At 43.1% G+C, this 27,560-nt stretch overlaps 1 protein-coding gene across 8 annotated transcripts in view; it reads left to right on the top strand.

Annotated features, from left to right (window-relative positions):
- The window catches only part of Yap1 (Yes associated protein 1), a 75,255-nt gene that overhangs the window by 38,043 nt on the left and 9,652 nt on the right, over positions 1-27,560 (top strand). The window contains exons 4-6 of one of the 8 annotated variants that reach the window (XM_021206849.2): positions 6,426-6,539; positions 18,047-18,228; positions 20,520-20,567. In XM_021206849.2, the coding sequence (XP_021062508.1) occupies positions 6,426-6,539; positions 18,047-18,228; positions 20,520-20,567 (344 nt within the window). Of the gene's footprint in view, positions 1-6,425; positions 6,546-18,046; positions 18,241-20,519; positions 20,568-27,560 lie in introns of all 8 variants that reach the window. The other 7 variants (XM_029542843.1, XM_029542842.1, XM_021206856.2 and 4 more) reach the window with 7 other exon arrangements.

Raw genomic sequence — 27,560 nt, 5'->3', positions numbered from 1 at the left:
GTGAGCCACCATGTGGTTGCTGGGATTTGAACTCCGGACCTTTGGAAGAGCAGTCGGGTGCTCTTACCCACTGAGCCATCTCACCAGCCCCCTTTTTATCTTCTAATTGAGAGTTTTAAATTTTTGTTTCCTGACTTACTATGTACGCCTGAGTGTATATATCTGTATCACTTGCACACAAGGGGCCATGGATCCCTGGGTCTGGAGTGGGTGCTGGGGGCTGAACTCAGCCAGGCCTCTTAGCATCGATCTAGCCAGCCTTGACAGGATTTTATAACCCAGACTAGGCTTGATCTTTGGGCCTTTCTCCCTGTGTCCCAAGTATCAAGGGTTATAGGCTGGTGCTACAGGGTTTTTTGTTTGTTTGTTTGCTTTGAGATCTAACTATTGCAGGTGAGAATTCCAAGCTTTGAGTTAAACCAAAGGGGGCGCCCTTGATCTGACCTGGGAGCACACATTAGCAATGCTTTCCATATACGAACTCTGATAGGTGCTGTTAGGTGTAGACTCTGAACCTATAAAAGAAACAAGTGCAAACTTTGTTACCTGGCCCTCCAGTGGAAAGAGCAGAGCCGGAGCAAACACAGAGAACACCGGGGAAGCTGTCGCTATGTTAATTGCCATTATCTAATTCTCCTGAGGAAAACAAGTCATTAAATATTAAGTCTCAAAGATAGAAATGTCCGTGTTAAACTTATTCTCTAGTATTTTTTTTTGTAGATGTTTTGGAAACTTTGTGGAAAGAGATTAAATTATTTGCATTTGAGGACCAAGTAAAATGCCTGTTTTATTTCCTTCCTCGGTTAGTCCTAGGATTTTATCTTTGTCTTTCCCACCAATTTCTAAATCCTTCTGGTCACTATTGCTCCAACAGCTTTTCTGACTCATGGAAGGAGTATTTGTGTGAAAGATTAAGATGTTAATTTTTCAAAAATGGCATCTAGACTACCATATATAGACAGGAGTGTAAGTGAAATGGATTAAATCCTGCAGCAGTACTTTTTAAAAAACATGTATGTAAGAATAATCAGTGGGTAAAACTTCACTTTGGTGTTAATGAAAGACGATTGTTTTACTTCATCAGTTTGAAGTCTAAATGAGCACTTTGAGAAAACTGATCTTACCAAATCACTGAGATGTTGAATTAAGTTCAAATCTGATACTTAATGCATAACCCTAAATGGGACGTATATAACAGACCCATGTCCTCTTAAGTCTTGTGGAACATCATATAAGATGGGGCAGAAAAACTATAAAAACCAAAAGAATAGGGAGGAGTGTTGTGAAATGCTGGTATGCTGTGAGTGCTGTGGGCCTGACATGGCTCTTAAATGCAAAAGCTCACACAGCCTGTGGCAACCTGCAGAAAATGAAACCAGTCCATATTCCAGCATGGGGGTGAGGAGGGGCTTGGGAAGACTTGCCCCTAGCCAAGGACCCCTGGCAGTTGGCTGCTGGAGAAGGGAGTCGTTTCTCTTCATTGGTGTGACCCCTGAGGTTGTCTGTCTGTCCTGTCAAATAGTTCCAAGCCTGGACCCATGCCCACTCAACTGGAACTCAGCCGCTTTTCTTTTTTAAAATGAGTATGGTATTTTACCTGCATGTATGTCTGTGTACCATAGTACCTTTGGAGGCCAGAAGAGGGTGTCAATCCCCTAGAACTGGTGTTAGAGATGGTTGTGAGCCATCATCTGGATGCTGGCAACTGCAACCCAGGTCCACTGGAAGAGCAGCCAGTACTCTAAACCTCTAAGCCATCTTTCCAGCCCCTTGGCGAGTTAACTCGTGAAGGGAGGTGTGCTGGTGTGGACAAGGTCAGGATGCCGGAGTACAACAGTGTTTTTATCTGAGCCTGAGTTGAGTTCCGTGAGTGGCATGTCCCAGGCTCTCTGGCATTCCATGATACTAATATGTGAGATTTGACAGTTGTCACTGCTGTCCCTTGAGACTAGATACTGCCCTTCCAAAATCATTGATTCAACAAATACCAGCAAATGTTGCCTTTTCTGTAACAAAATCACAACAGGGAGGGTTACACAGGTGATTCCCTTGCTGAGCCAACAGACCGAACACAGGAAGGAAGCAGTAGATGATGGCTGTCGGCAAGGGCTTACCAAGGGAAGCAGAGAGTCATTCCCACCCTCGGCCATTATTCAGGCCCCTCCTGCATGCCAGCCACTGCTTAAATCACAAGACCAGGTTATAGACAGACACATCATATTTTCCTGTCGTTAAAACAAATGGCAAAGGGAAGGATAAACTAGTTACAACCTTAAGTGATGAAGGACTGGAGGGAGATAGCTTCTCAAGTGGATTTTTCTGTAGCTCCTGTAACTGTGGACTGAGACGTAGGTAGACTCAAGGAGGGAGCCAGCCCTCTATGTGGAGGAAAGGGAGAGAATCCAAGCAGGGCATGGTAGCTAGCCCATTGAGCCATGTGCTGGGAAACAGTGACATCAACTGGAGGAGCCAGTCAAAGATAGCAAGGAGGCCATTTGGAGTCATGGAGAATGGCAGAGAATGTAAGTGGTGAATAGGAGAAAGAGTGCTTGATTCTGGACCTGGTGAACAGTTTAGTGAGAGGGAAAGAAAGGTTACTTGTGAGAGCACCTGCTGAGACCTGAAACACAGCAGAGTCCAGGAACAGACAGAAGACATGTCAGAATACCTGGGAGGGGCAAGGATACGGAGTCTGAACATTCTGAGAATTCCATGAAAAACCAAACAAACACAAATCTTGGCTGGAGAGATGGCTCAGTGGATCAGAGAGGTTACTTTTCTAGAAGCAGGACCATTTGTTCTAGAGCACCTACAGTAAAATTCTGTGTGGAGCTTTCTTCCTTATTTAGGCGTGTTCATCTACATTCTGTAGATACTGAAAGGAACCACCACTGGTTAAGGAGCTTGCCCAGGATTAGAAGGTTAATAAATGTTTAGCCAAGAATAGGCTAAGTTGTAAGCTCAAGGTATAGGACCCTGGAAAGCAGCAGGATTCCACCTTGAGCTTTCAGTGCGTGCTTGTCTCTCACTGCCATTGGTGGTCTAGAAGGGTGCTGAGGCACAACAGCAAGGCCTCAGTGAAACTTGGGAGTCATGGGGGTAGGGTGGGGTTCTGATAATACATTGGGCACTTGTTTGCTAAAGCGGGTTCATCAGTATATTTATGATTGTTTTAGATTCAAACATCTAAGCTTGTACAGAAAAATGATACTACAGAAATTGAGGCAAAAGGATTTTATGCGTTCTCTCTCTCTCTCTCTCTCTCTCTCTCTCCCTTCCTCCTTCCCTCCTTCCCTCCTCCCCCCCTCTCTCCCTCCTTTCTCCCCCACCCCATTCTGAATATGGGGGCATGCCTTATGAACTGTTGTTAATCAGCACATAGATTGGGAGAGAGACCTAGTATTAACTTGTGCAATGCTTTAAAGGGGAAGTGGTCTACATAACCAATAATGTCTGAGACGTTTTCAAGTTTCAGGAAGAAGTTTAAAGAATGAGCAGTGCAGCTTTGACTGCTGTTGGTCAAGTTTGCAGTGTTCTAGAGAACTCTAGAGAACTGGCTTTGAGTCCCAAGTCTGCCACTTTCTGACTTAGGTGGTAGATAATTGTTTCTATGTTGTGAGCTTTTTAAACGAGTTAATAGTTGCTTGCAAAGAATGCAGAACTGCCTGCTGGATAGTGACAGCAGCATAGACACACTTGAAATTGGCCTAAATTTTAGAGCCACTTACTCCTAGAAGTACTTTCTAAGGCAGCTACTATGTCCAGGGTGTGTGCAGCCAGTCTCTCATTGTCCTCTGAGATTTCTGACTCAGACAGGTGAGGAGGGGCTGGTCTAACACAGGGGCGGTGAAGACTTTGCTGTTTGGGTAGAAATGCAAATAGTTTTCCTGAATTATTACCAAGGCAAGACCACACAGGCAAGAGCAGGCGGTTGAGTCTCCTGTGTTGCAGTCTATTTTATCTTAAGTTGTTTAAAATACTTCAAGAAGTTAGAATTTGTTCTAGTAGATAATTAATTATAGATCAAACGATATTGGCAAATTCTATATAAAATTTTATTTTCCTGAGCATAAATCTAAATTTTAAATTATTTTTAATCATTTTTCTTGCTTATTCTAATTCTACCTTTTTTTAACCCTCTTTTTCCATCTCATTTAAAATATTGGTCTCTTTCTCCGGCTTCTGCAACGATCTTTCTTTTCCCTTCAATATTTATCATCTCGCCTAAATGACTTTGGGGAATCAGGCATGGTCATCTAGTTTTGAAAACACCATCATCTTTTATACACCCAATGGACCAAACTCTTCTTTAGGACCACGTCTACTGAAGTCCAGATTTGTACTGTTTTACTGAATTATTTTAGTTACAGATCTTTGTTTTCATCTGTGAACACTGGCTGACTGACACTCTTGGACTTTTTTTTTTTGGCTAGCTAGGTGAGCACCTGACCTCAGGGCTGTAGCCTGGACCTCCTTTTCTCAGCTTTCTTTTCCTAATTCTACTACTAAAGGTTAAAGTGTGATGAGCTGTATCTTTTTTTATCTCTTCTTGCTCTCCTTCAGAAGGAGAACATCATACCTTTTTATAACTTAGCCTGTGTCCACATAACATTCTAGTTCTGCACAGGAAATGTAAAAGATGGAGATAAATAGGTAAAGTAGTCTTTTCCGCTTTGAAGTTACATTTTGATATGGAGTACACATAAGGTTGTTAGCATCATCTTTAAGGTAAATACATGGTTTCATTTGTAATTAATTGATAAGGGGAGAGAAGATGCAATTCTAACTGATCTTGCGCCCTCATTCACATCTGTAACTCTTGTTTCAAGGTTTTCATTCAACTTTTTAATGGTAGACTGATCTTGGTAGAAAACTTACTGAACTAATGTTCAGTTTGTTTTATTTTCTTTTTCTTTTTTTTAAAGATTTACTTATTTTATGTGAGTACACTGTAGCTATCTTCAGATACTCCAGAAGAGGGCATCAGATTTTGTTACGGATGGTTGTGAGCCACCACGTGGTTGCTGGGATTTGAATTCGGGGCCTTCAGAAGAGTGGTCGGTGCTCTTAACCGCAGAGCCATCTCACCAGCCCATGTTTGTTTTCAAAACTTGAAATCAAACCCAGGATCTAACACGTACTGAGCAAGATCCCACCCGTTGGCTTATATTGCTTACCCTCTAAAATTGTTTTAAAGATAAGGTTCACTAAATCAGTGCTGGCTTTGAATTTGTGGTTGTGTGAAGTGGCCTTGGTCTCCTGGATCATTGCGATTGCATGTGTGTGGGGCACTATACCTGACTTACTTGCACTTAGTTCTTTCTTGTAAATCTACCATTCTTAGTGAGATTAACAATGAATAAAAGCTTGACAGTTTCTTGTAATCTAGGAATGCAGACAAGAGTTTGGGCTAGCAGATTTATAGCTCCAGGAAGCAGAAATGGAAACAGAAGTGGAACATGAATTCAGACTACTAGGCACACCTGATTGTTCATCTGTGTGGGGACAAGGTGGAATCATTGTGTGGTTTTAAAAGTCATAGCAGTCATTCCATAGTGGAGATGAACAGTCACTGCCTGTTGCTTCCCTTGGGCTGATGGGTTCTCAGATGAGCTAAACAGAACATTAGTGCAGTCTTTAGGGTGAACCCTAAGCAGAGAGGAGGCCAGGATGACGCTGGTGGCTCTTCTGACTGACTGCTGACTGGCAGGATGGTGGCCAGAGGTCAGATGAGCGAACACTAAGAAATCACTGCATGTGTCAGTCACTCAGTGTCTCAGGACTCTGACCTTTTAAAAGGTTCGTGTATTTTTCAAAAATACCTCAGGAGTGAGCCGCCGCCTTCGTGGTTGGAGGTTTGGTTGGTCTGTGTGTCTAGTGGATGATGTGGGTGCTTCTTCCATCATTTTCATTCTGGGCTCTTTCCATTCAATACTTTGCAGACGCTTCCTTACTTCTATGAAAATAGGACATTCTTTTTACCTCACAGTAGGTGTCACCTTTCAAAGACCTCTCTGTCCTACCAACACACTCACAATTCCAGCTATAATCCTCTCATGCTAGCAGAGTTTTGTCGTCCAATGAGTTGAATCTATAGTCTGGATTTCTTGGTGTGAGGTAGTCCCATAAATAATGGACCATGGCTGTCGGCTAAAGTGTGCTTTTATTTTAATCTGACCACTTAAAGTTCTCACCTGTACCTTTGGGGATGCCAATTTCACTATTGATTTGATTTTCACAATGATTAGATTTTCGTGGCAGATAAACAGGTAGGTGGCCCTGCCTTATTTTCTCTTAACATAGGCTGTAGTCTGTTTAATGCGTTGCTTTTTATCTGATTGTGTCTGTTCTTCTTTAAAGGAGCACCTCTCAACTTTTTGAGGTTCACCAGATCAAAACCAACTAGTCTGATTTCTGTGTTGTAGGACCTCTTCCTGATGGATGGGAGCAAGCTATGACTCAGGATGGAGAAGTTTACTACATAAACCATAAGAACAAGACCACGTCCTGGCTGGACCCAAGGCTTGACCCTCGTTTTGGTAAAGGTTTCCCTCAGAACCTTTGTGGTTATTTTGATGATAGTGTGGGGGCTAGGGAGACTTAAGAAAACGTATGGTAGCAAGTGCTGTATACCCAGCTTCTTTCCTTGCTGGGTTTTGGATTTTTGTTTAAATGTTTCATTTTTTAAACCTGAGAAATCTAGGTCCAAATTAGCATTCCACCCTGGGCCGGGTGGTGATTTCAGTAAGGCTCCAGGCCGTAGTCATTGCTTATTCATATGGTGATCTTGTTGGAAACAGGCCAGCACATGTTCTACAAACTGGAACAGAGTTTGTTTTCCCCAGAAATGTGCATGCGTGGTGTGCTGCACCATCAGGGCTGAAGGTAGGGACACACACAGCTCTGAGCAGGAGAACAGGTCTGAGGAAAGAGTTTTACAATTGGTGGGGTTTAACATATTTTTTCATTAAGGTCCTTTCCTTCACTTCTTAGGAAATGAGAAGCAAAGCAGAGGCCTCCTCCCAGTGTGCTCGGGTTGCTAAGGGTCTCCGTTTCCACTCACGGCCTTTTTGTCCTGTTTGTAGTTTCATCTGTTGCCTTTCTGAACTTTCCTTGCAAAGCATGGAAAATGGAGCTAAAAAGGAACATGTAATGTGGTTTGAACACTCGTCTTGGCCCCGCCCGATGCTGCTTAATGGAAACAATGTGCAGAGCAGTGAGTGGGTCAGACACGGTGTGGAGCCTTTGAAGCTTCCCAGGGGCTGACCTGACCACGCCACAGGCTTTACTGGAAAGGAGAATTAACTCTGTGAATGCCACTAAAATACAACGCTGGGGCTGTGTAAAAATACTTCCCTGGAGAGAGACTTAGAAGCTCAGATACAATCCTCCAGTGCCTTCTGTTTATTTGGAAACAGACAGCACAACAGTAAAAAGCAGTGTTTGGGTTTATCTCAAATGTCAGCTTTATTGGCTAGTTAAACAACACCCCCCAGCCCCTCACCCCCTCCTCCAGAAAAATCAAAGATGGGGTTGTGGCCTAGGCCATCGTTTTGACAGATAGTGTTTGTGCTTCAAGACCCATTGTGGTGTTAAGGAAGTAACATACATGTTAGCAGTTTGCAACTTCAAATTCTGTTAACACTTGAATAAGCCTTTGTGGTTCAAGCAGGACACTTTGAGGTAGGAAATCCTTAAATGCTGCACTAGTGTCAACTGGAATGATAAGAGCCACATTTCCTTAAAGCATATTTAATGATTCAGTTCATCTGCCCTTGGAGAGCTTGGAAGAATTGTGCTTGCCACTCCCTGTAACTTTTAACTATGTGTATGTGTGTGCCCATGGTGTGTGTTGTTTTTAAGAGAGAGAAAGAAGAAAGTGGGAAAAGCATTAGCAGTGAAGAGAATCTTGGCTGTAGGCTTACTTTTATCTGTCGATCATACCTACAGCTGGGTTTTTAGGAAAGAGTGGGTATTTGGGGTGGGAAAAAACAGAAAGCGCCCCCCAAAGCACACAAGTAAGTGATGGAGATCCTGACTAAGGTCCCCTCCTCCCTGCCGTCCCTTCCCCTTCTCGGGCCTGCTGTGTATGTGTATTCCAGACAGGCTTGACTACGTGCCAGAGCCTTTTATTTTGTGGCCCAGTGTGTAATCTGTTCCAGACCTTTGCAGTCAGAGCTGGAGTGTGGCTGAGGGGGCGGGGAGAAGAACTTAGTGGGCTTCTCTGATGTAGAGTAACAGCAGAGAGAAGCAAGCTGTTAGCTGCTGGAGTTCACTCTTGCCTTGAAACCCAGAGTTTGCTCTAGTGGGTAGTGTTTTATCTCTGCCAAAGAAATATAAACTGCCCCTCTCGTTTCTGACCCTGGGACCATGCAGGTACAAGCACATGGTGTCGGTTATTGCTTCCGTGTGTGCGGAGTTTGTTTGCCTCTCTGTGTTCTCCAGATCCATAGTGAGACAGCAATGAAGTCTTAGCTAGCCAAACAGAAAGTCTTTCAGTGTTTTAGGATGGAGGATGAGCCATAACTTACTACCCACTTCAAATATCAACTTCCTACTTATTTAGATTTGTGTGTGTGTGTGTGTGTGTGTGTGTGTGTGTGTTTGTTTCTTACATCTTTGTTTTTATGCGTAGTTAGCATATGCTTGTGGAAGATGAGTCTCTGTCGGTGTTAATGCTGGTTAAACTCTACAAGAGGCTGTCGGCTTTTTACCACATTATGTATCTGTGCCGATATTAAATTCTGTCATATTTTAGGCTAGGGGGATAGGTGGCTCACTGAGTAAAGTTCAAACATGAGGAATCTGCTTGTGTTTTTATTTTGCGTCAGATAGGTCTTGCTCTGTACCCCTGTCTGGCCTGGAAATCATTATGTAGACTAGGCTGGCCTCAAAGAGATCTCTGATTTTTTTTCCTCCTGAATGCTGTGGTTAAAAGTATTTCCCTTAGTTTTTTTGTCTTTTTTTTATGAATTTATTATTTTTAATTTTTTATTCTACTTCACATATATAACAGTTTTACCTTTATGCATATCTGTGCACTGTGTGAGATATCAAGCATAGGAGAAAGGAAAGAAACATTTGTATCTGGACCCTTGCGTGTAGTTAATTCTCAGCAACTATATGCTGAGGGCTCTGGGTTTCAGAGGCCAGCCATGGAAGGCCTACTGTGGTCTTCTGAGCACAGTGGGGATTTACTTTGAAGAGGAACCAGGCTCTGTTATGTTAATCTGTCATCTAGAGATAAGCCCTATCTCCAGAAAAAGTCCTGGCAAATGGCTGGAGAGGATGGGGGTGCTGCTGGTGGAGCAGAGCAGACTACACTGGTGTCCTTATCTGGGTTGGCCCCACTGCCTGAAGGTGGTCTGGTCACAGACCTGCCTTTTTCTACATTTAGTACTTACAGGAGACCACCATGACACAACAACTGCCATAAGGAAGTCCTGTCAATCTCCCAGCGCTTCTTTACCTTAAGCATTTCTTGACGTGAGTACTTTGATACATAAGATTATTAAATATCCAAATCATTCTGGGGGCCAGCAAGCTGGCTCATTGTTAAAGGTGCTTACCTGCCTGGTGACCTGAATTCAGCCCCTGTGACCCACGTGGTAGAAGGAGAGAACTGACTCCTTTTAAGTTGGCAGGCAGTTGGGTTAAATTCCCCATCCCAGTAAATAATGGTTCAAAAATAAAAAGGGTAAGTGCTTAAGTTTCAGGTTCTAATTGTATCAACTTTAAACAGAGCTGAAGATGGGCTAGCTATTGCTTAAAAAGACTCAGACTGAAAGAAAAGAAGTTGCAGATTTGGGGGGGGGGGGTCTCAGACTTTAGTTTTACTGCTTGTCATTTTCCTTTGTGACCCTGACCCCAGGTCACCTCAAAATGTCAGCCTTTGTACTCCAGTCTGTCCCTCAACAGCATGTCACCAGCTCAGGACAGAACTAGTTATTTACTGTGTCCCACAGTGAAGGAGTAGTAAGGCGAAGAAACAGGACAGGGGAATATAAAAGGAAAGGAGCTGCAGGCTAGGGTGTGTGTACCCTGTAGACAGTTGGCTGTGGGGAAAGACACCATAGCAATGCATCAAGTGGAAATCAGAGAGGAGCCCATGTGCATGGGGAAGCTAGTGTGAGTCTGGCATGTGCTCTCCTTCCCACTGAGTGCCTATCACTGTCTGACCCTTTCTTCCAGATAAGACTTGTCAACATCATTTCCATAGTAGGGAGAAGTGTGGCAGCTGGTGATAGAAAGCTGAAGACCAGTTAGAACACACCCTCTATCGCATCTCAATTCCCATCTCCTTCTCCAGATTGCAGAAGGGGGGTTAAAGGGAGGACTCTTCTTTCCACTATGTCTGTCTACCTGTCTGTCTGTCTGTCTATGAGGCCTTCTCAGGACACTACCCTGCCTCAGTCTCCTGTGTACTGGATCACACAGGTGTGCACTGAGATACTTAACTTTGTTGACTTCTTTTTGTTCCATCCAAATTGTGCTGTTGGGGGAAAAGGTCAGCCTTTTGAAGGTGGGAGGGGGAAATGGAATGAATTACTTAATTGTCCGTATTCCAATCAGTTAAAGATAGGTTGTATTGCCTGGGTGTAGTGGGCCTTTAACCCTAGCACTTGGGAGGCAGGTGGATTGCCAGCCTGGTTCACATCAGTACAGCTGACCTTACAAAGTAACACTGTCTCCATGTTGGGGGGGGGGGGGAGATGATGCTACTTCAGTTATCTTAGTTAAAAAAAATCACTACATCACTTAGATGTATGGTTTACTAAGTGTTGGCAAGCCAGTTATTCATTGATAATAACCTTAGTTAAGGGCGTGATTCACCCACCTTCCCACCCTCCAGCTCTTTGAGCCAGGATCTCACTGTAGCCCAGACTAGCCTCAAAAAACTCTTGATAATCTGGCCTCTATTTTCAGGCATGTACCACCACCTACACCTACCTGCTGTGGATCCTGATCCCTTCTATGCCACAGATTTCCATAGTGAGAAACACCAGTATTATAAAATGCCAGATGGGCAGATTAATTACTGTGCCAACTTACTGCAAATTTTTTGTAGCTAATTCAGCCCCTTGCATCATGTTAACAGCCAGCCCTGAGCGTTTTGTACTTTAAAATCAACAAAAACACATTTGTTTCTTCTGTAGTTTTAGATGGTCATTCCTTCAGCAAGCATAAATGTCTTTTTTTTTTCCCTCGAAAGAATTAGTGTAGATTAATGTTTTTGTTTAAAAAAAATTCAGACTTTAAATTTTGTACTTACTAAAGTTACTAGAAATGAATGATCCTGAAGCTAAGATTAGCGTCTCTGTAATTCTTTTATTTTTGGTTTTTCGAGACAGGGTTTCTCTGTGTAGCCCCAGCTGTCCTGGAACTCATTCTGTAGACCAGGCTGGCCTCAAACTCAGAAATTCGCCTGCCTCTGCCGCCCAAGTACTGGGATTAAAGGTGTGTGCCACCACTGCCCAGTACTGTCATTTATAGTAGTAGTCTATGGTTTTGAGATTTTATAAACCTAAAAGTTAAATTTGTATCACATTTTTATCCAGTGCATGCTTGATCAGAGGACAACTTCGGAAGTCAGTTCTTTCCTTCCACCATGTGGTCTTCCAGGATTGACTTCAGGTTTCATGGCACCCCTCTTGCCCCTTAAAGTGACCTCAAGTCTGAAAACTCAAAGCCTAAGGAGACTTGCCTTGGCTCTTTATCAACAGTCATGGGTAGTTTGGTTTTCTGTCAGACAAATTGAAATGCAGTTTGGGGCAGTTACTCTTTTCCGTGCAAGTAGCTCAGACAGGATTTTAGCGGGGAGTGTGTATGTGGTGCTTTTGTTCACGTTTTTGTTTTTGACATTATCCCCTTTGCCTATTTTTGAGTTGATTAAAACTGGAGGTGGGTGTAGGTGGTTCAAGAGCTGTTTTTCAGGGAAGAAATTTGAAGAGCTTCTCTGTCTATCTTTGACTGCCCCACCCCCTCTTCCTGGAAACAAAGTGTGTTGTGTCTTCCTTGCCGCTTGTGGGGTCCCTGCTGGGCCCCATGTGAGTGTACTGGTGTCTCCTGTGTCTTGTTGGCCAAGATGTTCAGGAGGGGAGTTAGTTGTGTCCAGACAGAACTGCAGAGGTGAGCACATGAGAGAGTGCCCACCCCCACTCCATCACATGACCATCTCAGTTTGCTGTGTCAACTGGTCCTGCCTGGGCTTTTGATGTCCTGTCTCTATCACATTTGGTGTCTTTGAAGAGTCAGATAAGCTTAGTTCTGAAGATCATGCTGACCAATCCAGCGTTAGTTGGCATGCTGCAGTCAGCAGTGAGGATTACTGTTGGAGTACTGATTTTTAGAGTGCTCTTCTGGAAGCTGGTGGTAAGAAACAAAGGGTATTTATTTTTAGCTTTTTTTTTTTTAATGCAGTTTTGTTACTGTTCAGTTTGCTGTAGTTTTCTTGGCCTGGTTGTATTTTGTTTGGTTGGAGACAGGGTTACATTCTATAGGACAGCTGGCCTGTCACTCACTACAACTCCAGCTTACCTTCAATCTGTGGTGATCCTTCTGCCTCAGCTTCCCCAGTGCTGGGATTGCAGAAACAAAACACCATTCCTGGGATTAAAGTGGGTATGTGCTCTTGGCCTCAGCTTTTAAAAATAGCTTAAGGGACTGGAGAGATGGTTCAGTGGTTAAGAGCACTGACTGCTCTTCAAGATGTCCTGAGTTCAATTCCCAGCAACCACATGGTAGCTCACAACCATCTGTAATGAGATCCAGTGCCCCCTTCTGGTGTGTCTGAAGACAGCTACATTGTGAAAAATGTACTATGTGGTCCTTGTAGTGCCTATAACATGCCTCAAAGGAAGGATCCACGGGTTAACTCTGTCACCCATCTTTGTGCCTTTAGATCTTATAGAAAAGATCAACATAAACATCTTTGTGCATCACAGAAAATCCTAGAAACAGTGAACAAAAAGTTTGATCAAGTGGGAGACGGGAGGAGAAAGAGCCTGTGTATAAAGGAGCCTCAGTTACAGTGCACTCTCTGAGGAGGGATGGGCATGGTTTATGTACAGCTCATATGGAAACAGTTGAAGACTCGGTGAGTCACTGAGTCTATGTTCCCATCTGTATTCTTCTCATTGATTCTAAAGGTCGAAGGTAGGCATGAGGAGGTATGGTCTATATAGAACCTGTTATCTATGTTAGTGAAAATTTTATTAAGTAAGGTTATTGGAGCTTGGCAAATCTTCACTCAAGCTGTTAGCTCCTTTTCTGTCCATGCCCCCGGGAAATATAATCATTTAAATAATTTATTATCTATTTTTAAGGATTTTTAAGAAATCTACCTTATCTATATGCGTATATGCTTGGCTGTAGGTGTACACCGTGTGTGTACTGGATATAACAAGTTACATAACTTCCCTGGAACTGGAGTTACAGTTGGGAACCATCACAATAGGTACTGGGAATTCGACCCAGTTTCTCTGAAGAGCAGTTAAGTACTCTTAACTGCTGAGCCAGTTCTCTAGGCCCCCATTTATCCTTTAAAGGAGTGGTTTATAAGTCTAGAGCAGTTACTTCTGTTGTGTGGGAGGTGAACAGGCTTTGAGGAAGGCTGGGATAGTTGACTGACTGTGCTTTGACCTCCTTTCCCTGCTCCTGAGGCGACACAGTAAGAAACACGATAACAGAGAGTATATCACTGGGGCACACCAGATGGGAGGTAAAAGGACAAAGAACCAAGGGAAAGCAGAGTTGGAAGCTGCCAGGCGCAAAGACTAGGTCCCCTTGCATACCACTAAAAAAGGAAGATGGTACTGTGTTAAAAGTAGTCTGCAACTGGCCCTGTCTTGTGTGATACAAACACTTGAGAATTAAATAAACTGCATGGGAAGGTTCCTAGACATCACAAATACCATTGAGGTCTGGAGAGACGACAGCTCAGGGTTAAGAGCACTGGCTGCTCTTACAGAGGGTCCAGGTTTGTTTCCCACCATCCACAGGTGACCTGAAATCATCTATAACTCCAGTTCCAGGGGATCCAACAACCCCTTCTAACCTCTGCAGGCACACACATAGTGCACAGATATACTTGCAGACAAAACATGTATACATACATAAAATAAAAATAAGTCTTTGTTTTGTTTTTTTATAATTAGCACACTCTGTTCTTTTTACCAACTATCGGTTAAATTAAAACCCACAAACTGGAAGTTAACTTTTAAACTATGACCTGCTTTATTAGCTCTTCAGACATGAAGAGTTTCCTGGTGTTTGACTGCATCATATAGATAGTGCTGTGGCCTATTAGACTACCCAACAGAATATAAAATTCAGAGGTAAAAAAGAAAGAATTAGTGTAGGTGATAAAGATTGAGTGAAAGCCATAACCCACAAAGAGAAAATAAGGGAAGTTTAAAAGATGGCTGAAAAGCTGAAAAAACTCATGTCTACTTTAAACATAAGCCTGAAGGAACAAGGGAAACGGCTAGTCTGGCCATGTCCCAGTACTTGGAAGACAGAGACGAGAGTTGTAAAATTGAGTCCACTCCGGGATCCATGGTGCTGAGAGCAGATAACCAGGTAAAAATCAAGTGTCACTTAGAAAACACATGAGCATGGTTCACACACGAGATTCAGGAAACAGGGCTGGAACTATAGTTTGTGCTTTCTTGAGGCCCTAGATGCTCTTTACAACAGGGTGAAAAGAGAAATGGGAAATTGCCGTTCAGACTTTCGAATAGGCTTAGCACAATGAAGCAAACACTGGGATGGACATAGAATCTCTTACCCTTGGGGAAGCAGAACTGGAGGATTTTACAAGGTTGTTTGTGGGAGAAGGGATTCCTTACCTGTTAGCACCAAGGGTGGGGCTGAGGTCTGTGCCTCCAGTGGGGAAGAGTTGGCAGTCTCTGATGATGCTGTTTATGTAGCCCTGGATAATCTGACTGGCTGTTCTTTATATACAGCACACTTAGCAAGAGTGATAGCTACACTAGAAATTGACTATGAGCTGGGCAGGGAGGCAGAGGCAGGCAGATTTCTGAATTTGAGGCCAGCCTGGTCTACAGAGAGAAACCCTATCTCGGAAAAAAAAAAAAAAAAAAAAAAAGATTATCAATCACCTACTTCCTCCCCTTCTTCTCCCTCTCCCTGTGTGTTGCTTCTAAGTGATGTCAGTTGTAGGAAGTAGAGGGAAAATCCACCAAGTAGCCCAAGACCTCATGCTCTGCTTCTGTATATCTTCAGAAGGGATGCACATGTGTTCACTTAGATGGGAGAGGTCGTTTGTGTTGAGAAGGTGGGTAGTGAAGAGGTTTCTGAATGACAAAGCCCTTGGATTGACATGGTGGCCTACTCACCTGGTGAGAAAATACTGGAAATCTTGAGTCATGAATACCATAGCTCAGAAGTACCACATTTTGAGTGGGGGACTATAACAATGACAAGCAGTAGAACAATACTCGGACTATTCCCTGATTCGGAACATTGAACTGCTTTGATTTCTGTATGTTTACCTAATGGAGGAACTTCAGAAAAAATTAGAAATCTGAAATCGTTCTGGGCTGGGGAGAGCATGGGAAGTGTTTGAGGCAGAAGCTAGGCCATCCTCAACTCACTATGCAATCAGGGATGAACTTGAACTCCTGGTTCTCCTGCAGTCTCTCATGGGCTGAAATTACAGTTGTGTGAACATCCCCATACCTCCAGCTAGTGGTCTGAGACTGTAGTGTTGTTGATCATGACTGTAAATGCCCTGCCTTTCACATGGTTGCATATGCAGCCCTTATATAAGACATTTAAAAATTATGCTACTTCTGCACAGGCTCAGACCGCCTGTTCAGGGGAATTCAAATGCCATGTCCTCATCCAGCCTGTGAGGACATCTGTAGGCACGTGTTGTACCACTCAGGCATGCAAGCACATATTAATATTCTCAAATAATTAAAAAAATACTCTTTAACTCTTTCAGCATAAATGATAAAATTATTTTAAAAAAATAAAACAAAGACTTATTTTTGTATATCTGTGTACTACTTGTGTGTCTGGTGCCCTCAAAGATCAGAAGAAGTTGTTAGATCCCCTAGAACTGGAGTTATAGTTGATTTCAGGTCACCTGTGGATGCTGTTCTGTAAGAAAAACCACTGCTTTTATAAGAGATACAAGCTACATAAAACCTTGAGCTGTAAATAGGAGTTGACAAGCAGGAGAGCACTGCACTGACAGTGGCTGTCCATGAGTTTAGCTGGGGGTACCATTTCCTAGGGACCTCAACACAGGCTTGACTGAAATCTTCAGGGACAAGGTCCCTGTCATTATAGCACTGGGACAAAACTCAGAGGCTTCCACCAGCCAGAATCCTACTTAAGCATCACCAGGCTACATACTGGGTACAATACACAGAATAACTGCCAGCCTGAAGATGATGTTGTGTAGCCAACTGATCCTAAACAATATACTCAAGCCGTGAATCAGATTAAAGAATTGCTTTATTAAAACATTTAGATTTGAGTCTGATGCATCCTGTGGACATTGTTTAGATTCTGTTTTGAACAAGCTAAATATTTTTAAAAATCTTGTTATCATGGCTGTGTGTGTGTGTGTGTGCGTGCACCATGAGACACTCTTATATACAAATGAATATAATCTTAAAAATTACTTTTAAAAGCTGACTGCTCTTCTGAAGGTCCTGAGTTCAAATCCCAGCAACCACATGGTGGTTTACAACCATCTGTAATGAGATCTAATCCCCTCTTAAGGTGTGTCTGGAGATAGCTACAGTGTACTTACATATAATAATAAATAAATCTAAAAAAAAAAAAAAAAAAAAGCTGAGGCCAAGAGCACATACCCACTGGGAAGAAAAGTGTCTTTAGCTGTAATTAATTGAAAGAGTACAAGTGCTTGGACAGGTGACATGGGTGAGCGCCTTCCATTCCTCTAGGGGACCACGTTTGATTCCCAGCATCCACACCATGCCTCGCAATCACCTGTATTTCCAGTTCCAGGGGACCATTACCCCTTTTCTGGCCTCCGTAGGCACAGGACACATGTGACACACTGACATATATGCAGACAAAACAAACATACTATTGGAACCTAAAAACTATTCAATAAATAGATGACTAGTGTTAGAAAATGACCTTTCATTTTGAGAAGTTCTGGGATTATGAAATATGACAAGCATCGAAACAGAACCTAAGCCCCATAAGCATTTCATGTATTAAAATGTAGAAAATGACCACGTTTCCCCTAGTTTTTATGGTTGGTGAGAATGGACCAGGCTGGGAATGGTGTTTTGTTTCTGTAATCCCAGCACTGGGGAAGCTGAGGCAGAAGGATCACCACAGACTGAAGGTAAGCTGGAGTTGTAGTGAGTGACAGGCCAGCTGTCCTATAGAATGTAACCCTGTCTCCAACCAAGCAAAATACAACCAGGCCAAGAAAACTACAGCAAACTGAACAGTAACAAAACTGCTTGCAGGTTCTCATGGAAGGCACATGCTCCAGGCCCCCATAGCACATTCACTATGGAAATACATTAGTAGTCAGGGTTGGTTATTTTGTTGGTGGAGTTCTCTCAGAAAGTGGTCTTTGAGTTGTTAATTCAATTTATATCCTTTGTTTTAATGATTGTGGTTTGGTTGTGAGGGCATGCCTCCCCACAGGTTCTATATGAAGGTCTCTCTCTCTCTCTGAACCGGGAGATTCTCTTACTTCTGCCTTACAGCAGGGGTGCTGGGATTTTAGATGTGGGCCATCAAATTTTGCTTATCTGTGGCCTCCGTAGATTAAACTCATGTCATAGGGATTAGATGGCAAGTACCTTTATCCTCTGAGTATCTTGCTAGCCCGTTAACTCTGTACAGCTTGCCACTTTGATCCTGTTCTCTGAGACTACACAAGTTCCATTTGCCTTAGGGATCTCTAACAGTTGTGGCCGCCATGAGTCACAGCCATCACTTTTATGATGACTTCCCATCTATCCCCTTGCATGCTTAAGTGATCCTTTTCTAGTCTCTCAGGACAGTCTTTGTTTCATTTCAGCCATGAACCAGAGGATCACTCAGAGTGCTCCAGTGAAGCAGCCCCCACCCTTGGCTCCCCAGAGCCCACAGGGAGGTGTCCTGGGTGGAGGCAGTTCCAACCAGCAGCAGCAAATACAGCTGCAGCAGTTACAGATGGAGAAGGAGAGACTGCGATTGAAACAACAGGAATTATTTCGGCAGGTGAGACCACAGGTTAGAGTGCAGCCTTTATCTTCTGGGCTTTCCCTCCCACAAGTCTATATTTCTCATTTTAGCTTCCATCAGCTGCTAAGGACTGTTTGGTTTGTGAAAGTAGGCTCTGTCTGCCTGTCTTTGTCCTGTTCCTTGACTAGCCTTGGCTCCCGTGCGCTGTAATTGATAGCCCTACATCATAAATAACTATGTTTATTAGTCAGAGTGGTGGTGCACACCTCTCATCCAGAACTTGGGAGGCCATTGCAAAAACATCAGGAGCTCAAGACCAGCCTGAGCTACATTGTAATGTGAAGGCTAGCCTGAGCTACATGAGACTCTGTTTCAAAAAGAAAAAAGAAAAGTAGCTGTGCAATTGTCCTTGCAGTTAAGAAATGCTTCTTCCTAGGTGAGGGTGGATTGCAGACACTGTTTCTGAGAGCTTTACAAGTGGAGGGGCTCTGGGCCATCCCTTGAAGAAAAAGTTTCTACCCTAAATGAATTATTTGTAGAGTATACTGTTTGACGTTTTCTTTAATGACAGATGCTTCAGTATTGCAAAGTCAAAGAATTTCATTTAAAACATTATATAGATTATCCCCAAGTTTATAAGATCCTACGTCTTAGATTTGTTTGGAGTGTTTTCTCATGTTGAGGGGCAGGAGGACCTGATAGTGAAGAACTTGAGACCAGTTCCCTCAAAAAACAATGTTGGTCATTAGGCTGAAGAAGAAGAAGAAGAAATTATCTCAAGACAAGTTTGGGGCTGAACTGTAGTCTAGTGAAAGAGCATTTGCCTAGCATGTGTGGGGCCCTGGGTTCAGGAAATCCCTAGCCCCTACTCAGTTATTTTGTTTATCTTACTTCACGTATTTAAGATATTGTTATGATAGTAGGAAATTGTCTTTGGTTAAGCAGTAGATCTTTTCAAATTTGTATAGAAACTGTTTGAATGAGTGGTACCGTATTACAGTGGTCAAGAATGTACAAAAGGAGAGAACCCAGGAAATACAATCCCTTTTCTCCAGACACTCTAGGTTTGTTTGGTTGTAAAATAGCAAAGTTTCTTTTTTATCCTCACCCCCTAAGATGTTTACCAACACAAAATAGTTTCTGTACTTCCTAAATTGCCTTTTCTAAAATCAGAGCTACTGTGAATATTTAAAATTAGTTTTACATTACACTTCTGTTCGTATAATGTTGACCTTAAAGAAAGATTAACTTAAGCCATGAAATCTCAGACTCCTCCTACTTAAGCTATTGGTACTCATTTATAATGTGGCCCATGATCCAGGTGTGCTGACAAGGTTAGTGCCAGCAGACGATGAGAGAATTGTCTTGAGAGACATAAAAGATGCGCAGGGAAAGCACACTGACACAGGTGTTGTCCTCTCCCTCCATCTCACAGTGCAGAGGGACAGGTACTTCCCAGTTATATAAAGCACTAAGAACAGGTGCATTCGAAAGAATGCAGTGTGTCGCAGTTAGAAGGAATAAAAATAAGAAAGCCTGAGTCATTGTCTTTATTCTGTTGTGACCACGGGACTGATTGGTGGGCATACAATCACATAGCAATTTCATGTGCATATGGGCTGCCAAAATCAAGATTGTTAACAGAATAAGAAACTCATTTAGTTTATACGGTCCTCTCATTTTTAACCTAAAGATGCATCTCTGTCACTGTGTTACGTCAGTTAGCCAGGGTTTCTTGGGCCAATTCTGCTACTTGTAAAATTCTCCCTTCCAACGAAGCTTTCTGGCTGTTCTTGGGTGGTGGTCCTGAACAGAGTGGCCTTCCTTCTTTAGAGGTGGCCTCTGCTTTTTTCTCTGCTGCCTGCTCTGTCTTCTCATTGTTGAAGATTCAGACCTCCTCTGTTCTGATGCCAATGGACTGCATTTTACTTTAGAACTGTTTGTTTAGCATTTGTAAATGAGTACATCTTAAGGTCTCTGGCTTCCTGTGAACGTCTTCCATCCACAGCTGTGTCTTATCACTGAAACATTGAAAAGTATTTCTACCGGCTACCTCTAACCCAGAAACAGAGCCTACCTGACTGTTCCTAAGTTTGCCTTTGTCTTGGCGTCAAGTCTTGCTGTCTATCCTCAGTGCTGCTGGACTGTGAGGGCAGTGTGTTCTGTGGTGACTTCACTGGCTCCTATCCTTCTTAGCCTGCTGTTTCTTGGGTAGCTTGGGAATTCTGTGCTATGGTGAGATGTCTGGATACAATTTATAAGTCAGCCTACACAGCCAAACCATGTGGCTTAAAGTAATTTTTATCCGTCTTATCTTTTACTCTTAGGCAATACGGAATATCAATCCCAGCACAGCAAATGCTCCAAAATGTCAGGTAGGCTCTTATATGATGTTTTAGCATTGGGGAAAAAGATAACTAAATTAGGAAAGAGAGACACCGTGTTCCTGGCCCTGTTCTCATTGGAGATAAGCCAGAATGGATATGTTTGAGTCATCTTTCTCCCAAGACACTTGACATTACTTTCCAGGGGACTGACGACTGTCTGGCTGTACTGATTCTCCTAGGGTGTGTGGCATTTGAGACTCTCAGAATTTCCTATACCATACACAGTATGTCTCGGTGGTCATTTTGCCAGCCTCCAAATGTGTATGATTTTTGTTCAAGCAGCTTAAAATATATTTTCATTTCTCACTCTCTTTAAAAAAGTTTTAAAAGAAGCAGTGAATTGAGCCATAGCAGAGAAAGTAGTTAGTTTATATACTTGCAGGCTGTCTTTGGAAATCCTAATGACCATGTTATTCTCGGTAACACTTCTGAAGGAGGGCATTGTGAATGTCAAAGCTGCCTCCACCACTTGACCACTTAGTGTTTCAGTTCTCCTCGGTGACACACTGGTCACAAACGCACCAGACACTACTGTGGCTGCTCTCCTGTCTGAGCTGTGTGAACAGTGGCAGTCTAGGTGCCAGTGTGACTCCAACATGTTTCTGCTCTAGAAGAATCAAAGAAAGTTGGAGTTGAAGAGAGCCCATGTGCCTCTCTTAGATGAGCAGAAGTAGCCCTTGTTCCACCCCTTCGACCTCTCTTTCTTTTGGGGTGTCACTGTACTATAACCCAGGCTGTCTTCAGTTTTTTCTATGGCTGTCCTGCCTCAGCCTCCCAAGTGCTAAGATTGCTGCCATGTTAGCAGTCAAACACACTCTTTTTTTGTTTGTTTGTTTTGTTTTGTTTTTCAAGACAGAGTTTTTCTGTGTAGCCCTGCCTGTCCTGGAACTCACTCTGTAGACCAGGCTGGTCCCAAACTCAGAAATTCACCTAAAACAAAATTAGTTGTCAGCATGTGGATTGATGGTTATAAAACTGTCAATCTGTATATTTAACTGTGGTGGTGGACTCTTGAGCTTCAGGGTGTTTTTCTCTCTCATCCTACATATATTCTCCATGATCTTAAGACATTGTATATGGAGAGAAAAGTGACATTTCTCATCTCATAGCTATTACTTCTATAACAAAAACCAGAACAGTAGGGTTTCCAATTTATTTAATCTGTTTTTTTTTTTTCTTTACCCAAGAGCCTTCAAAAATGATAGCTCAGAGACCCAGCAAAACAGATTGATCAGTGCAATTGAATGAGCAGTAGAGCTAGTGTTGGCACACATCTAGCAGAACCCCAGCAGGGCCAATAAGCTCACCCTTCTGGGCAATGGGGCTTAGAGACTTTTCCTTGACAAGGAAAGAGAAAATGTAATGTTGCTGGACTTCGTGAACACTGCAGGAGAATGGTTTTATTTGCTCTGACTCTACTTGGAGAAAAGGAATTCTCAATCTGGACTGCCTTTGAGGGAAGAGAGAGTGCATGAGGAAGACAGGCAGGAGAGGGTCAAAAAGAGACATGGCTTATGAGGGCTTTCTCTGTCCTCTTCAGATCAGTTTGCCAAAGCACCATGCCATGGTGTCAAGGAAGGGTTTGGTTCAGTGGTAGGCAGTGAGTGTTCATTTATCAGGGTTTCTCTGAGTAGCCCTGACTGTACTCAAACTCCACTTGCTTCTGACTCCCAAGTGCTGAGATGAAGCATCACACCTGGCAGGGAAGATGGTGAGGGGGCTTCTCACAGGGCACAAGAGAATCAAGTCAGCCACATAGTGCTCAACAGTCTAAGCAGACATGGGAAGGGCTCAAGGAGTGCAGACTTCATAGTTGTTGCCTTTTCACTTGATGGCATCTCATTCACAGCCGTAGCACTGTAGATGCAAGTGTCAGCAGTTCAGAGTCCCGAGTATGCACTGGTTTTATTTACTTACTTAAGGTCTCACTGTGTAGCTCTGGCTGTTGTGGAACTTGCTACTTAGACCGGGCTGGCCTTGAACTCTTAACAGGTTTTAAGAGCTCTCTCCTGAGTTACTGGATTACAAGCACTGTCAGCATTTTTTAAATAACTACAGTCAAAAATGTTTTTAGCACTATTAATGAGGCTAAGAAATCATGTCTGTATTCTGGGATTCTGTAGCATGTGTGTACTCGTGTCCCTATGGGTTAATGAAAACCTCAGGCATGTGGTATGAATGATATTGACAGAAGAAAGACCTTTCAAGGTATTTTTAGATCTTCATAACTAAATATGGAACTTGTCACCGTAATTTATTGTATGTTTATAGGATTGAGGGAAATTGTTCTTATGTAGAGCTTAAATTTTCATTTCTATAACCCAAAAGAAACCATAGCTGTGTAAATATCTCTGCTCTGAGTGTGAGTACCCACTGCCTGTGGCGTATCTAGCTCTCCCACAAGGCAGTCCTGCACACTCCAACTTTGTCATAGGTCTGGAAGATACATTTTGAGAAAATTACTATCTTTCTGGATACACTTTGCCCTCTTTCTCTGCTGAAAATGGGGTTCTGGGTGTCTGGGGTCTCTCCCGCCTAAAAGGCTCTCAGGCTCACGCTTCATGGTCAGCAACTCCTCCTATATTTGGTAAGCTGCTTTTCATCGGTGAGATCCCTCTCCTACCAACTAGGGCTTTCTGTTCGCTCTAAGGCCAGGTCTGATCCAGGAATGTCCTCATCAGAACAGCTGAAGTACCCGAAACAAGACAGCCTTATAAATGTCTTATCTCGGATTTAGGTGATCAAAAGTCAGTTTCAATCTTCATAGAAATGTTTTGTGTTTTGTGACTGGGTGAGACAGTTCTTGTTCCTGGCACACAGCTCAGGGTGCCTTGGGAGTTACTCTGTGATTGAGTTGGAGCATTTGGCTAGCTACACATAATAGAAAAAAGGTTCAGCTGCCCAATATTTTTAACCAAACAATTTAGGCAAAATCAAATCACTGTCAGAACCATGTAAAAACAATTGCCAAAGATATTTCTTTCTTGAAAATTTAGTAATAGCAAAGAATTTGACTTCTCCCAACTCAAAACTGTCTTCCAAGTTAACAGACATCAGAAATCATAATTTACAATCTTTTAACACTTTTTTCAACATTATCTCTTTTCTCTTGGAAGTCCTAATTTTTTTTCATAAATCCTAGATTTATTTAATTAGTTCAGGGCAGCCTGGTCTACATGGTGAATTCCAAGCCATACATAGTGAGACAAAGGTATTGCAGAGTAGTTAGCCTTATACCCTGTACACTGCTAATAGTTTACTTCTTTGTTTTACTAAAATTGTCTCTTGAGGAAGTGATGCCGTAAAGAGCTTTCTGGTTTTTTTATTGTTTGGTTTTTGCTTAAGTTCTGAGTCAAAAAAGACCAAACTCTAGAAATCTGTCAGAAACAGCCCAATTTAATGTGTTTATTGTAGAAATAATGAAGAACTCTGACTTAAAGGTGAGCTGGGAAATGAGACAAATAAGGCCCTGGTCTGTCTTCGTTGTTTTTCTGTGTGTGTGTTTGTTTGTTTGTTTGTTTGTTTGTTTGTTTGTTTGTTTTTCTCAAGACAGGGTTTCTCTGTGTAGCCCTGACTGTCCTGGAACTCACTCTGTAGACCAGGCTAGCCTTGAACTCAGAAATTCGCCTTCCTCTGCCTCCCAAGTGCTGGGACTAAAGACGTGCGCCACCACGCCCAGCTTGGTTTGGTTTTTGAATCAGGGTTGGTCTTGAATTCACTATGTATACAGTCTGGCCTTGAGCTTGGGTCACAAACTGTACCACCACACCTGGCTAAGACTCCTACCTTGAGCAGAGACAGCTTATGAATTGTTGGTTTAGCTGGGCAGTGGTGGCTCACACCTTTAATCCCAACACTTGGGAGGCAGAGACAGGCAGATTTCTGAGTTCAAGGACAGCCAAGGCTACACAGAGAAACCCTGTCTCAAAAAAACAAAACAAAACAAAAAACAACAGCATGGAATTGTGGTCCAGACATCTATCACCAAGACAGACTGTTTATAAGAATATGTATTTTGGGAGTTAATTTTTCATTTCCTACATTTAAATTTCCCCTTCACAAAGGTCTTAAACAGATGATTGTCAACTTGCTCGTGCCTGTATCCCAAAGCACATGTTGTTCAGCATAGCTCAGTACTGCCGAAGATGGTACAGACTGACTTAGCTGTACCCTCTGTTGGCTACCCTTAGTATTTGCATATGCAGCAAATAGGAAAGTTAAACCTGTTTGTTGTTGGCTTCAAGAAATTGTCAAAAAGTAGGGTAGTGATCAGTTGTTGAGTGTTTTCCACATAAATGATGGGGGGAGTTTTCGCATAAATAATGCAGTTTCCCTGGCTTGCTTTTTCCCTCCCTCCCTCCCTCCCTTCCTTCCTTCCTTTTTTTTGGGGGGGGGGGGGTCATGTTTTGTTTTCTGTGGTCCAGCCTGGCCTTGAACTAGAAGCAGTCCTTTTTCCTCAGCCCCCCACTAATGATTAAAGACTGGAACACAACTGGCTTCCTGCCCACTCAACTCCTTTCTTAATCGTGTCTTGGGCATTCACTGAATCTGAGATCAACTTCTCTTCTTATATAAATCAACCTGAATGCATGTGAGCGCCATTGTGCACGCACTCACGCACACATCCCCGTCCCCTGTGTCAGATGCCACTTCTTGGAGCCTAGGTTGCTGCAGAATTTCCTGTTTCTTAGTCTGTGCTGTGTGCATGTGTTTTCGGCAAACAACCATATGACATGGCATGTGACAGTCACACTTAATGAACAGGAAGCATTCTACATGTGTCAGTGCCTTTGAGAAGGCTTTTTTTTTTTTTTTCCTCAAGACAGGGTTTCTCTGTATAGCCCTGGCTGTCCTGGAACTCACTTTGTAGACCAGGCTGGCCTCGAACTCAGAAATCCGCCTGCCTCTGCCTCCCGAGTGCTGGGATTAAAAGCGTGTGCCACCACGCCTGGCGGGGTTTTTGTTGTTGTTGTTGTTGTTGTTGTTGTTTTTTAAAGAAGGCAGCTCTTGATACATGAGTGGAAGGTTGGGGGTACACCCTACTCCATGCTGTACCTAGTCAGATACTGAAGGAGGGTGAGCATGAAATGAGAGCTGACTTTTCAGAAGATGACCTGTAAGCTGTCCTGTGGAAACCATCGCCGCCTGGGACGGAGCTTCAGTGGTGCAGCATTTGCTTCTCTCCAGTTTGGTCCTCAGCACAGAAATACACCCATTGTCCTTTAACTGGGTCACTGTGGAGTGGCTGCCACAACGTAAGCCTGGGACATAATTGGACGGTCTACAGGAGTGATATCACCGAAGCATTAGATGCTGCAAGTTGCTCTGTCTCCAAGGAACTTGGGATTATTTCATCTTGAACACAGTGCCTAAAATTAGACTACTGAGCTAAAAATACAAGTTTGTCAAACGTCTCTTTTCCCAAAGGTAGTTGGAAAAGTTTGAAAGTCTTTCAAAAATGGGGAAGTAAGTAAGTCAGAAGAAATTTGGCCAGAGTCAGGTCAGGCTTCTGCCCTGTGTCAGAGGTCAAATAGTTCTTCTAAAGTATTTGACTTTTTCTAAATCAAGTAAGTATTTTTAGCTCATTTTCTTCTGTAATAATTCAAACATGCAGTAGCTTTTCCCAGTGAGCCTGTAAATCTCAGCTAGTCTGGGACATGTTTAGAGCCCCGCCCTGTGAGTAGTCAGTGGTCCAGCCTGATCTAGAGGGAGCTTTCCATGGTGAGTCACAAGGGAAATGGCTCTGCCTGCTTTCCAGGATGAAGTTGAGTTTCCTGCCCCTGACTTCAGTGTCATTTCTCACAGTGCATGGCCGGCAAGTGTGAGGTACTGGGTTTGACCCTTAGTACAGCCTGGAAAGAAAGGAAAGCCATTGATCTATGGATCCATATTAAATATGATGTCATCTTTTAAAAATGAAAGATAAACACAGTGGCAACAGTCAGAAACTGCAGTGGACAGAGACTAGACTAGTGCTAGGGTCTGCATCTGACTGTTCAAACAAGGCTGTTAGAGCTCAGGCTTTAGGGCTTGAAATCCTTCTGCTTCAACCTTCCAGGTGCTAGAATTATAGGTGTGCACCATCACCGCACCTGGCTTAGGTCTACATAGGGGTATGTGATTGTATACATTAAATATAAGGGTATGCACCATGTGTGTTTGTTCACATAAAATTTGATTTAACTAAATTGTGTTAAGGGAATGGCAGGAAGCACGGACCCTTCTTTTCTGGGGACAGGAAAGAGCAGCAGCAGCAGGAGAAAGCAGGGCTAGGTCTGAGTCTAGAGCACAACAGAAGTGTGTGTGCAGTCAGAAGGCGTGGACCTGCCTGAGTCAAAGCAAAGAAAGATGAACAAGAAGCAGATGTCTCAATTGGAACTCTCAAAACTATTTAAGGTACCACTCAATCAGTTCTGGTTTACAAGTTTCAGAATTCAGCCAGATAACCTTGCCTTGAGTATTATGCTTATCATCAGTGTGTGTGCGAGGACGGATGTCTTTGTGGTCTTGGTTTCCTGCAAATCGCTGTCAGCCTTGTCACCCAGAATACTGTCACTTGTTCTTATTGATCCTGTCAAGGTCAGGGTAGCTGGATTTTGATCATGGCTCAGGGACCTTTCTGGTGGCTCCTTGGGTGACTAGGAATGAACAGCTGCCTACATATCCCTAAGTTGCCTTTCTTGGTGAATGTAGACTGCTGGATCTGCAGCATCTGCTGGTGGGAGAAACTGACTTGTTAAATGAGTGGGGAAGTGGGGGCTCAGCAGTTAGGAGCACTGGTTGCAATTAGAACCTGGATTTCCCAGCATCCATATGGTAGAGCACAGCTGTCTATAACTTCAGTTCTAGAGGGTCATACACCCTTAAACATACAAGCAAAACACCAGTGCATGTGAAATAAGGGCAGTGGTGGCGCACGCCTTTAATCCCAGCACTTGGGAGGCAGAGGCAGGTGGATTTCTGAGTTCCGGGCCAGCCTGG

The sequence above is a fragment of the Mus pahari genome, chromosome 10 (genome assembly GCF_900095145.1).
Source record: "Mus pahari chromosome 10, PAHARI_EIJ_v1.1, whole genome shotgun sequence".
NCBI lineage: Eukaryota > Metazoa > Chordata > Mammalia > Rodentia > Muridae > Mus > Mus pahari.
Note: the sequence above shows the minus strand (reverse complement) of the source record. Positions and strands in the feature narration are given on the sequence as shown.